This window comes from Hydra viridissima, unplaced genomic scaffold, assembly GCF_058129835.1.
Source record: "Hydra viridissima isolate aposymbiotic clone 2 unplaced genomic scaffold, HvirCarnegie_v1 scaffold_12, whole genome shotgun sequence".
NCBI classification, from domain to species: domain Eukaryota; kingdom Metazoa; phylum Cnidaria; class Hydrozoa; order Anthoathecata; family Hydridae; genus Hydra; species Hydra viridissima.
In genome coordinates, this window is record NW_028324311.1 from 4,361,289 (window position 1) to 4,374,192 (window position 12,904).

The 12,904-nt window shown below is 31.7% G+C and overlaps 1 protein-coding gene and 1 pseudogene across 1 annotated transcript; both read left to right on the forward strand.

Moving 5' to 3' along the window:
- The first annotated feature begins 727 nt into the window (after positions 1 to 727).
- Positions 728 to 9,305, forward strand: LOC145181272 (uncharacterized; annotated as a pseudogene).
- LOC149880872 (uncharacterized) lies at positions 8,807 to 10,532 on the forward strand. Its single transcript, XM_090068870.1, has one exon. It carries the CDS (start codon positions 9,330 to 9,332, stop codon positions 10,530 to 10,532), a length of 1,203 nt encoding a protein of 400 aa, XP_089924996.1. The 5' UTR covers positions 8,807 to 9,329.
- Positions 10,533 to 12,904: the final 2,372 nt, after the last annotated feature.

Genomic DNA, 12,904 nt, shown 5'->3' on the forward strand with positions numbered 1-12,904 from the left:
CTAAGTGATCAAGAAGAGCTACATGTAAATTTGAAAATTTTACGTTCCAAGCATTTTTTATTTCTTCACTTTATTTTATTATCTTCAGATCATTCAGCAAGTTTTGAAAACATGAGTCAAAAACTTAAGATGTTTCTAAAACATTTGTGGTTATTTACAATCATTTAAAAAAAAAGTTTAATTGCAGCATAAATTGTGTGGTTTACATTTTAATCATTTGGCAGTTTTTGATTTATTAATTACCTTGCTCTAAACTTTGATTTATATACTATTTACATATCCGTACAAAATATTGAAAATCAAAGAGAGAAAAACACAAGAAGTTAGCTATAACGCTTGTAGGTCTGTTTATCTGCTTAACTCGCCTTTAAGCTATTTACCTACAAACCAACTTCCATCGAATCAAAGTGTTCTTCGATATTACTTGTTGCTAACTTCAGCTAGAGATAAACAATTCAAACCTATTAAAAAAAACTTTTCATGTTCTCGAGCAAGAGAGGATGTTATATGCAAAGGGAAAGACGAGTTTTGAAACTCAAATACCGAAAAATACTGTTTACTCCGGCAAATTATAAATATTTGGAAGTCTGCAGTTTTCAGAAATTATTCGATTTCTGAGAGAAGCATAGTGGAAAAGTTATATAGCAAATACAAAATTTTGTGCTAAAGTAAAAGTTTTCAAATCAAAAAGCAAATTTCCAACAGCCACAAAAATGAATTTTACAATATGATAGAGGAATTGTTTGAGATCAGTGCGAAAGACTTTGAGAAGAAGTTGAGACACGATGAATCAATGCCTCGTGATATTTCTGCTATAAAAGATGATTTGGCCTTTTTAGATGATCAAAGGTATTTTTTTTCTAAAGTTTAGATTTAACCAACTGAGATCAATTGAAAAAAAATATGTGTACTTATTTTTCCTAAACATAAAGAATAATTTTTTGGAGAAGTTTGGTTTTTTTTTATTTAAATTTATCTTATGTTAAGTGTTTTAACAACTTTTTGCACAGAACTAACAGAAATATGATCTTATCTTCTAAAATTGACAACGAGCTTGAAGCAAGGTTTCAGAGAAAGATTGATAGATGCAAGAGAAAAGAAGAATACAAAGATCGAGTTCAGAAGAACAACGATTCAATAACTCGTGATAACAAAGAAGATATTGGTGAAAAAAGGCAATTGAACCAGAATTTTTGTTCTAACAATGATATAAATTTCAATTTAGCAGATGAGGAACCTACAGAACCTAAAAAAACAAGAGCTGAATCACAATTAGGTAATATCAAAGTTTAGTTTGATTAACACTTAAAAATATTCATTTCAAATTCTGATTAAATCAAAAGGGAGAATATAAACAATTTTTTCTAATAAACTACGGGCATTTTAAGTAAAATCATTCAGTTTTTGAACTAAATGTATAACTGAGTTAAAAATCTTTATATTAATTTAGATGCTGGAAGTGTAATTGTTGAGTCGGAAGTTTTTGTCCCAAATAAAAATGTTAACTTTCACGAAGCAAGCTCAAAAAGTAGCCATCAGTTTAGACCAGCATACTTCAGAGTAGAAAAGGAGATTACCAGTGAGGGTCTCATTGCAGCAACAACTTCCACCAGTATAAGGGCCGGTCTCAGCGTTCGAGATCAAACCCTTCTTATTACAAGTGTAGTAAACTATTTAGGAGGAGATGTTAAACAATTAAAGTTAAGCAGAGAATCTGTCAGAAGGCGACGTTACAGGTTTTAAGAAGAGGAAGGAGGCCAAATACGTAATGAATATATTGATTTAATGGCTAATAAGTTTAGTTTTACATTTTGATGGCAAAATGTTAAAGCATTTTAAGGAGAACACTAGACAGGCCACTACTACAGATAGACTATCGGTATCTGTAACTAGCCCAGAGTTTGAAACCAAAAATGATCTTTTACTTGGTATTGTGCCAACTGAGAGTGGTAAGGGATATGGCTATAAGTATTATGAATCTCCTAGAATATATGGCTATAAGTATTATGAATCTCCTAGAATATTTTGAAATTTGTGACTATATTATAGGATTCTGTTCTGACACCACAGTAAGTAACACTGGATGAAAATCTGGTGCAATAACTATTATGGCAAGATTTCTTGGTAAACCATTTCTTTGGTTATTGTGTATACACCATATTGCCGAGATAAATATTACTTGGACTTTTAATGCAATTTCAAAGGAAACATCTAAAGCCCCTGCAAATAAGTTGCTAAAAGATTTTCAGCAGAAATGGATAACACTTATCCGAAAATGAGAATAATTACTCCGAAAAGCACCGGAAAAACCCTTTGATGGGAACAATATACACACCTTCCTGATATGAAAAATCCCAAAATTGAAATCTTTTATGACCGTCCGAGAAAAAAAATTCAATTTGAAGTTTTCGGCATTGTCCAAAAAGTTTGCAAAACGGTACAATATGTATCTTTGGAATAAAAATCATAAAAATCAGTCAGAAATTGTATTAAGAAGCCCTAGTGAGTAATATTTAATTCTAAACAAGTTTTTGTAATTCCAGGAAAAATCAGTTTTTGTCAAGTCGTCAGGTTAGAACTATTTTGTTCTATCTACAATTTTAAACGTTGGGAGAAAATGAATTGTTAATTTTACTAAGTAATGATTATTTTAAAATAAATTTTTTTTTGAAATTTTTTTTCTAAATAGTTTATTTAAATATGAATTATTTAAAGAATAAGTTATTTTTTCTTAAAAAAGTAATAGTAAAATTGTAAATAATTTTTACTTATAGAAAAAAATCAAAAACTTTCTTTCAAAGTTTAAAATGGGAGTTAGAACAAAATAATTCTAACCTGACGAAGGGTTAAATTCTGCATGACAACTTTTTTTTAACTTCAAAGCAAAAATGCCAAATTCTGTTAAAAAACATGATGATTGTAGGAAAACAGTTTGTTTCCTATGTTTGAACAAATGTACTCAAGAATTGACAAGTTTTTTGATTGAACAAATCAAGAAATCAGTTTCATTCACACTTGACTTTTCTGACTCACGAGTTCCAAGTGGAATATGCAATACCTGCAGGGTTCTTTTAGGAAAAAAGTGCAAAGGTGAAAATGTGGCTCTCCCAAAACTTTATGATTTCACAGAAGTCCTGATTAGACCAGAGACACGTGGTCAGCCTTGTGATTGCATTATTTGTCGAATTGGTCATTTGAAAGCACTTCAAAAGCAGCCTTTGGACAAATCGAAATCTCCAGGAGCTTCACAAAATCAAAGAAGATGTTCAGACTGTCTCACACTTGTTGCAAGAGGAGTGTCACAACAGTGCAATCAATACAACATTAGAGAAAACCTTACAGAACTTGCTTCAAAGGACCCAAAAGCCAGTGAACAGATTGCATCGAATGTCATCTCAGCAAAACAGTCCTTATCTCATGGAACTGTCGGGATTGCGCAAAGTGGTGGAGATTGCCTCATGCCAATTACTCCAGGTAAAGGGAATCTTGCTTAATACTTCAACAGTAAAAGTGCTACATAAAATGTTTTGCATTTTAACAAGGCTACTGCTTTTTAAGTGTCTCAGTTTGGTGTTTTTCAAATTTCTTTCCTAAAGGTCCTTCAAACCCAAAGAGACTGTTTGGTGATTTGCTACTTCTACGAGCTCAAGATCTTGTCTGCATACAAAACAACACTGGACTGTCAAACAACAACATCAAAAAATTTGCGTCTACATTAAACCAAGTCACAAATACAAAAGTTGTCGAGCCAAGATTTAAAGAAAAGTTTCTTGACATTGGAAAGCAATTGGCAGACCACTTCTCACACACATACATATTCATTTCAAATGACAAGCAGCAGTCCAGAAAACAACTTGTGGTTCACTGCAAAAATCTGTTTGAGCTACTGAATGATGTCTTGTTGCAACGTCATGTTCAAGGTGACTACTTGGTGAAGTTGGGCATCGATGGTGGAGGTGGTTTCCTTAAAGTCAGTCTAGGCATTCAAGAAGAAGAAACAAGACTTCCACCCATTTCACCACCAGGCAAAAAGGCTGTGTTATTTCAAACACCAAGAGACAGTGGAGTTAAGCGCCAACTTCTCGTTGCAGTTGCGGAGGATGTTCCTGAGAATTACGATAACCTCAAAAGCATCTTGTTTTTAATTTGTCCACGTGGAGTAGATTTTTCTTTGTCCTGTGACATAAAGTTAGCAAACTTTGTTTGCGGGCTTCAATCCCATGCCAGCTCTCATCCATGTACTTGGTGTGATGCGGATCACCGTAACTTGTCACAATGTGGAAAACTTCGCACTTTTGGCTCAATAAGAAAGCGCTTTGCTTCATTTCAAGATTCAGGTCTGGACCACAAGAAGGCCAAGCAGTTTCAAAATGTTGTTCATAATCCACTCTTAGATGTGCATGACTCTACTTTTGTTCTTGACAAGATCCCACCCATGGAACTTCATTTTTTACATGATGTGGTGAACCATTTGTTTAAAACCCTGAAAGAAACCTGGGATAAAGATGATAAATGGCCAAAAGCACTTCACATCAAGTTTCAGCCATTTCATGGAGGCCAGTTTGCTGGCAATGAGTGCCGAAAACTTTTGAGACATGTTGATCTTCTTCAAAGACTTGCTGAAGAAGACTCATCATTCCAAGTTTTTCCATGGATTGATACACTCAGAAAGTTTGATGCAGTTGTGTCATCTTGTTTTGGAAATCAGTTGCAGAGTAACTATGCTGAAAAAATCACACAGTTCAAAAATTCCTTCCTTTCTTTGCCAAAGGCAAGTGTGATCCATAAAGTTCACGCCGTCTTCTTTCATGTCAAGGAACTCATTGATCACAGGAAGGAATCTCTTGGCAAGTACAGTGAGCAGGCCACAGAGGCATTGCATCACAACTTCAGGACACATTGGGAAAGATACAAGATGCCAATAGACCATCCAGAATATTTGCGAAACCTACAAAACTGTCTTGTTGATTTCAACAGCAAGAACTTGTGAAAGCATTGGCTCCTCTTGAAAACCTGTTAAAATTTTTCAAGAAAATCATCATTTTGAATTTAAAATTCTGATTAAAATTAAAGGAATGCACTGTTTGTTATTTGAATTTAGTATGTGGAAAGTGCTGTGAAGAAATTTTTGATTACATAAAAAAAAATAACCTTGTATTTATTGAGAATAAAATGTTCAGAAAAGCAAAAATTGTTTTATTATGATTCTCAAAGCAGTCAACATACAATTTCTGACTTATTTTGTGATTTTTATTCCAAAGATACATATTGTACCGTTTTGCAAACTTTTTGGACAATGCCGAAAACTTCAAATTGAATTTTTTTTCTCGGACGGTCATAAAAGATTTCAATTTTGGGATTTTTCATATCAGGAAGGTGTGTATATTGTTCCCACCAAAGGGTTTTTCCGGTGCTTTTCGGAGTAATTATTCTCATTTTTGGACAAGTGTGATAACAGAGTTTTATCCAAAAGTTTTAGCCAGTGGTGCTGTAGAAAAGTTCAAACGATTTCCTGAGCAAAACCTTATTGTTGACAGTGACTTTTTTTTAATAGAAGAAGATAAGAAATCATGTTTGCTCTGGAAGGCTGTAATAGTTGAAAAAATCTTGACACAAATGATAGTCGTATACAAGCAGCAACAGAGAAGTACTTTTCAGGAGATGAATCGTTTAGACATGTAAATAGACCCTTTAATAAACTTGCTTCTGTTGAATAAGCAAATCAAAAAGAAGACATCAATGAACTTAAACTAACATTTGTAAATGAAGATAAACATTCCTCTTGCAAATACACGTTAAAGGAGGGGGAGTGTCGTAATCTCCCAAAACTATTCTATTTGCGCACATTATCTTTAGAACGGACCGAACTTACGTCTTCTTGTTGTTATGTGAAAATATATAAGAAAAGCTTATAATTATTTAGAGCAAAACTTTGAATGCTGGTAAGGATCTTATTAATTTGATATTTATAACATCTTTAGCTAAAGGATCACTTTCAAGATTTATAGGTTGCCTGCTTCACCCCTTCTTTTAAGGCAAACAACTGCATGGTCATGGTGTTAGTGATGAGATCTTTGACAAGTTAAAAGCCAGTCACCCTAAAAAAGAAGACTGGATGACAAAACAGCAAAGTACAATCAATGTCTCTGATGAGATCACCCATGAGCTTCTTGAAGATGATCGGGAGACTGAATTCTGGAAGGCAGCAGGAGAGGTAGATATTAGATATAATATAAAATAATTGAGACGTTGCGGGCTAAGTGATCTAAGTGCTAATGCCAATGCAATACAAATAGATCTAACTCCAGAAACTACCTCTTTATCGTAGAAAAAAGCATCAACAGATGGAGTTGTCTTTATGTCCACGCAGGCCATTTTTTCTAATTGATCTAAGTCCGTTCACGCCATTATAATTATTAAGCATACTTTGTTTCAGTATAGAATTTATTAATCACTTTGTTGATACAATTAGTTATCATTCTTAACATTCAAATTATCATTCGTATCTCACGCTTCGCATTGTGGTTTTATAAGGAATCATGAATGAATCTGCTTTGAAATTAAATGAAAATTTAAAGAAAAAATGTCAGAGAAAAATAAAGTGAAAAAAGAATAAGCGGGTATGCGTACGAAAGCAGTAACAGGGACGGCAATCCCGAAATCTCGGGATCCAGTACAAATTGTTGATCCCTTAATCCCGGGATCTTTCATAAAAATTTCCGGGGATTTCGGGAATATAATAAAAAAATGTAAAATAGAGATTAAGCTATTAACTTGTACATCATTAAGTGTCTAGTAAATATAGTCTTTGGTAGAATATTTGTTTCATAGCTGTTTATTCTCTTTGCAATTTTTTAATTAATTTTATTTCGAATTTTCGGGTTGATTTTACTTCCAAATCGTCGCATGAGATTTAGAGCGTTAAAGCTGCTTTTTTTAAATATTAGTAGAATTTATTAATAAAAGTTTTAGTTAACAATTAATAATAAAAACAAAAAATTCAAAAATTTTATAAATAATATTATCAGTTTAATTATGAAACAAATAACAAAAAAAGGCGTCTAGTTTTAACTATAAAAAAATGGCAGGAATAAAATATTTTAACTAAGAAAAATTGAAAGTTAAGTTCTCACAACAACAAAAAAATTAGATAGAACCTTATAATTCTTATGCAAAAAATGTGTGCATGATTCCCAAAAGTTCTTTAACTACGATTTCAAGAAATAACGTTTTCAAAATGCAGAAGGTTTATTAAAAAAACTTTTTTTACGCTTATTCAAAGTGGTAATCGTTTTCACAGTAACAAATTCAGAATTATAAATCTGGTAAAGAAACGTATGTTGAAATAATTTTTAAACTTTAGAACATTAAAAAGATTTAGAGCATAAGTAAATATCATGACGAACTACCCTGGATTCAACAGCACAAATCTCACATGGAGACATTTCTTATGAGGAACAGATGAAACAGCCGTAAGCAAAGTTAGTACATGCAAAAAAATATTGAAAATTGCTGGTGGTTCAACAAAAGGTCCACATTCCCATTTACTGTCTAAGCTTAAACTTAAAGTAACATTTCAATCGCAAGCACCAAGTTTATCTATGAGAGCTTCAAATTCAAAAGATTCAAATATCTAAGGGAGCTTCAAATTCAAAACATTTTGAAGAAGAACCTAAGAATAAAAAGCCGAAAATCACAAACTATTTTTCAACAACATCGAAAAAAGAGGAAAATCTGAAGTGTTGACCCGAATGGTAGCAAAAGATTATATATCATTTAGTACAATTTGTAATTCCATTGATATACGAGGTGGGTTAGTTGCACGAGGATATAAAAATGTCCCAAAATCATTAATACTATCAAAAAAATAATGTTAGACTACTACGAGCAGATTAAAAAGCAAGTTATAAAGGAAATAATTGATCAGATACCAAGAGGCTCTAAATTTTCCTTAACAGTTGATGAGTAGACTTCTTTTGGAAACTGCAGATATGTGAATGTCAATGTACATGAGTTGAAAAGCTATAAGAATTTAGTTTTAAGTCGCGTTTTAGGGTCCACAATGAACCACAGTGACCGCCAGGTTTGAAGTCTCCCCACATCAGATTTATTTTTATAAATACTTAGTTGTAAATATGAAAATAAATATTTGGTTAGTAAAAACCTCTAGGGGAATGGAAAAATGTATGAAAATCAAAAAATAAAAATTATAATATTTAGTTAAAAAATATCCGCCATTTTCAAAAAAAAGGCTATAATATGCTATTCAAATATCGGCGTATTTTGATTTTAGACATACTCTGGTACATAACGACTTGAGTTTTATTAAATGGCGGTCAACAATTTATGTGCTGTTTGTTTTAAAATCTTTGGTAAAAAGTTAGCAAAGCTTCATAAAATATCTAAAGCTATTGAAGAAAAAATAAAAACCTTTATTTAGGATAGCTATGATCAAAATTTAGCAAATCATCCTAAAGGTATTTGTAGCAATTGTTATAAAAACCTTTATTGTTTGAAAAAAACGATACCAAATACCTTGATAAGTGGCTAAAGCAAATTTCTCAGGTTAGTTGATAAAATTAATAAAAAACTATATTTAAGACTTAGTGTTTAATTAAATAAAGTTGTTTTATTTTTTATTAATTTTTAAAATAGAAAGAGCTGTGTCTCAATGAACTTTAATAAACTTGAAAAAAAAACAACATTTAAACAGCTTGTTTTAGGAACTAATATGTCATCGATGTGTTTATTTTTATTGTGTTATATTTTTTATATTACTAATTTATATAGTTTTAGATTATTTTTTTGTTTTGATAAACCGTCAAGATATCAGAAGAACTTCAGATGTTTCAGAAATATCAAAAGATATTAACATTATTACTTCTGAGTTAAATGAAGATAAAAATGAAAGGATGTGCTTAAAATGTTATGGAGTTGTTAAGTCAGGCATTATTCATCTTTGTAGTGATGTTCAAGCTGTGAAAAATTTAGTTAATGCAGCATATGCATTGGGATCAGCAAGTGCAGAACATGTCATTTCAAGTATTTTAAAAACAAAAATGGAAAAGGAAAATATTTTTAGAGGTGAAAAATTCACAATTGCTACTCATGGGAAACCGTTAACTATTGTTGCCGGAACTACAGACAATAAATGTGACCGTGCTAATTTTAGTCAAGTGTCTTTTGGAACAATCATTGAGCTTATAAAATGTTTAGAACTATCTCAGTGTAAAACCAAAAAAATGTGTTCTATATTTAGAAAATGTCTTGGCTTTAAAAGTAGCATTGAAGGAAATATTGTTTAAAAATTAGAGGCTTTAAAAGCAGAAATGAATGAATATTTTTCATGTAAAGAAGAAGAATTTGTTGAAGCTGGTGATATAGTAAATAAATCAATGGTTTATCTTAAAGATATTCATGAATTTATACATGATATAATCACTGAAAGGAATATTGACCCTCTTTCTACAATTGTAAGAGTTGCTGTGGATTCTCGTCAAGGTTTGTTAAAGGTCACTATGAATGTTTTTAATCCGCATGATAAAACTAGCAACCAAACTGACCTTGATGATGCTGGAGTTAAGCGTTGTTTTATTGTTGCTATGGTAGAAGGAGTGTCTGAACACAATGGAAATCTTAGAAAATTAGTCGATACTCTTAATCTTCAAAATATTAAGTATTCTGTTGCATTTGATTTAAAGTGTGCAAACTCAATGTTTGGCATTACAAGCCATGCTGGAAAATATAGTTGTTTGTGGTGTGAAGGAGAGAGTCTTTTGGATGGTGGAGAAAAACGAACTCTTGGTTCCCTCGATTATCATTACAGTAAATACACAGAAGCTGGAAAACCAAAATCAAAGATGGCTGATTATAAAAATGTTATTAATCCAAGAATATATCTTGAAGAGGATCCAGACACAATTATTGAAAATTTAGTTTCAGTACCTGAGTTGCATACATTAATTGGAATAGTTACAACTTTTGGAAAACTATCATCAAAACTATGGCCTGGCTTTGAAAAGTGGTTAAACTCAAATTACATATTTTTCAGAGGTTACCATGGCATTGGATTTGATGGCAACAATGCCAATAGACTTTTAGATAAGTTAGATGTTCTTTCTCGTGATATTGCTAATCAAGGAAAGCTTGATTTACTACCAGTAATTGAATGTTTAAGAAAGTTTAAATCAATGAAGCAAGCCACCTTTGGAGAAAAAATTGGTGATATTGAATCTGTTGTTTTCGAATTCAAGATGTCTTATGCTAATTTAAGGGATTATATTAATACTTACTTTGAAAACATTTCCTTGAACATACCGTGGAAAGTTCATATTGCAGTTAACCATATTGTACCATTTCTAAAAAGTACCAATACTGATAATGGGCTTGGAATTTACTCTGAACAAGCAGGTGAATCTGTTCATCATGAGTTTAAAAAGACATGGAATAAATACAAGAGACGACAAAGCCACCCAGACTATGCTAAACGATTAAAGTCAAGTGTTGTGGAATTTTCAACATTTAATAAATAGTTAACAAGTTTACTATTCAATTTAATATATTTTGCTAGACAACTCTGTCAAAATTATTATTTGCAAAGTATTTTAATAATGAAAAATATTTTTAATTGAGTATTGATAAAATAGAATGCTATTTTTGTATTTCAAAGCTTAGTCAAGATATTTTTCACATTAAATGCATTTTGTTGATGTATTTATACCTACACTGCAGGCCAAATGTTTCCGGACACTTGGATTTTGTTTAATTTTTTAATTCAAACTCCCATAATTATTTCAATAACATTCAAATATCATATTTATTTTTTAAAAGATACATATAGTTACTATTTAAGAAAAAAAAAAGCCAAAAAATGAAATAAAAAAAATACTAAGAACACTATTCTTATTACACTGTCTTTTCGTCAAAAAATAACCCACAAGTTTTTATCACTTTTTTTTGCGATCCGTGAGGGCACCATTATCCTCTTGTTCCTTTATATAATTCTTACATAATTTTGAGGTGTGTTTAGGGTCATTGTCCTGCATAAAAACAAAACCACGACCAATTGTTCTTAAGCCAGAAGGTATAGCATTGTTTTCTAGAATTATTTTATATTGTTCTTTTTTCATAATACCCTCAATTTTAACTAGGTCACCTACACCAGCTGAAGAAAAACATCCCCATACCATAACTGACCCACCACCATGCTTGATTGTCGGCACTAAACACTCTGGGATCATTTTTTCTTTTGTTGTTCTTCTGATGTAAATTCTACGCTTTTGCCCAAACAGTTCAAATTTGGACTCGTCGGTCCATAGTACTTTTCCCCAGTCTTCTTCTGTCCAATTTTGGTGGTCTATAGCCCATTGTAACCTTTTCTTTTTATTTTCAATCCGTAGCAACGGTTTCCTGACCGCTATACGGCCAGAAAGTCCTGCTTGTCTAAGACGTCGTTTCGCAGTGGTTAATGAAATAGATTTTGAACGACTCCTATTGTAGTCTGAAGTTATTTCCGGGGCCGTAAGTCTTCGATTTCTTTTACTCATCAATATTATACTATTATCTTCAGCTTTTGTTGTCTTCCGTGGTCTAACAGATCTTTTTTTGTCATCAAAAATGCCTGTTTCTTTCCACCGTTTGATGGTATCTTGTACAGTACTTCTGGCAACTTGTACTTTTTTGCAACTTTCACGAACTGAATATCTTTCTTTATGTAATGTAATTATTTCAGAACGTTTTGCAACCGTTAAAGAAGGTTTTTTACCCATATTTTAAATGAAATAGTCGAATTATAAAATTTTAAAATTTTTTTGAAGATTTTTTAATGCAACCGTCATTAATACCAAATGAAAACTAAACAAAACTAAATATTCTTAATCATTTTAGTCGGATATCATTATATTATAAATATTTCCTTCATGTTTCAACAAATAAATAACTTTAACAAGACCAAACTCTTAAGAGTAATGAAACGCTATATATCAAGTTAAAATAAGCAATTAAAAAAACAAACTTATTTTTGTAAGTTTGAGGCCAGTAATACCTAATTACTGACCTCAAACTTACATAAACACTTAAAATTAGTAAGTTTAAGTATTATAAATTAATATTATTGATTAATTTAATGATACAGGATAGATTTTAGCTTTTTATATAAAAAATATCAAGTGTCCGGAAACTTTTGGCCTGCAGTGTACAGTGGTGGCCAAAAGTCTTGGAACAACATATTTTATGTTCTGAAATCAATATATTTGTGTGAAAAACAATTTATTAGTACATTTTTTTATTTTTTTCAATAAAATAAGTGTTTATAACAATTTCAAAGATGATAGGTACATGCACATTCATGATTAAAGTTCAATATTTAATGGAAGCATAGTTATTGTCAATTACCATTTGGATACGTTTTGGCATGCTGTTAACAAGTTTTGTACAATAGTCTGGTGTAATTTCATGGCTCCACACTGATTTGATTGCTTCAACTAAATCATTATAGGATCTAGGCTTTTTGGCAGCAACTTTTACTTTCATAATACGCCAACAATTTTCAATAACATTAAGATCTGGTGATGACCCAGGCCAATTTCCAAGGGTTTGAATTCCTTCATCAGCAAACCGCTTCTTTACAAATTTGGCTGTGTGGCATGGTGCATCATCCTGTTGGAAATAAGTGCAGTTCAAGATCTGCATGAAAGGTGGCAACTTCTCCTTCATAACATCCAAATAGACTTTGCTGTTTATTGTGGTATTCTTGGGCATTATCCATAATGGCCCACGTCCTTTGGCAGAAATAGCAGCCCAAACCATACAATACACAGGAGCCTTGACACTGCTAACTGTATATTTTGGCATATATCTACAGTTTTTTGGTTTTCTTACAAAGTTGTTTGTAACAAATTGTTTA

Excerpts from the sequence above, each read along its gene's own strand:
- LOC149880872 (XM_090068870.1), top strand. The coding sequence starts at position 9,330 with ATGAATGAATATTTTTCATGTAAAGAAGAAGAATTTGTTGAAGCTGGT.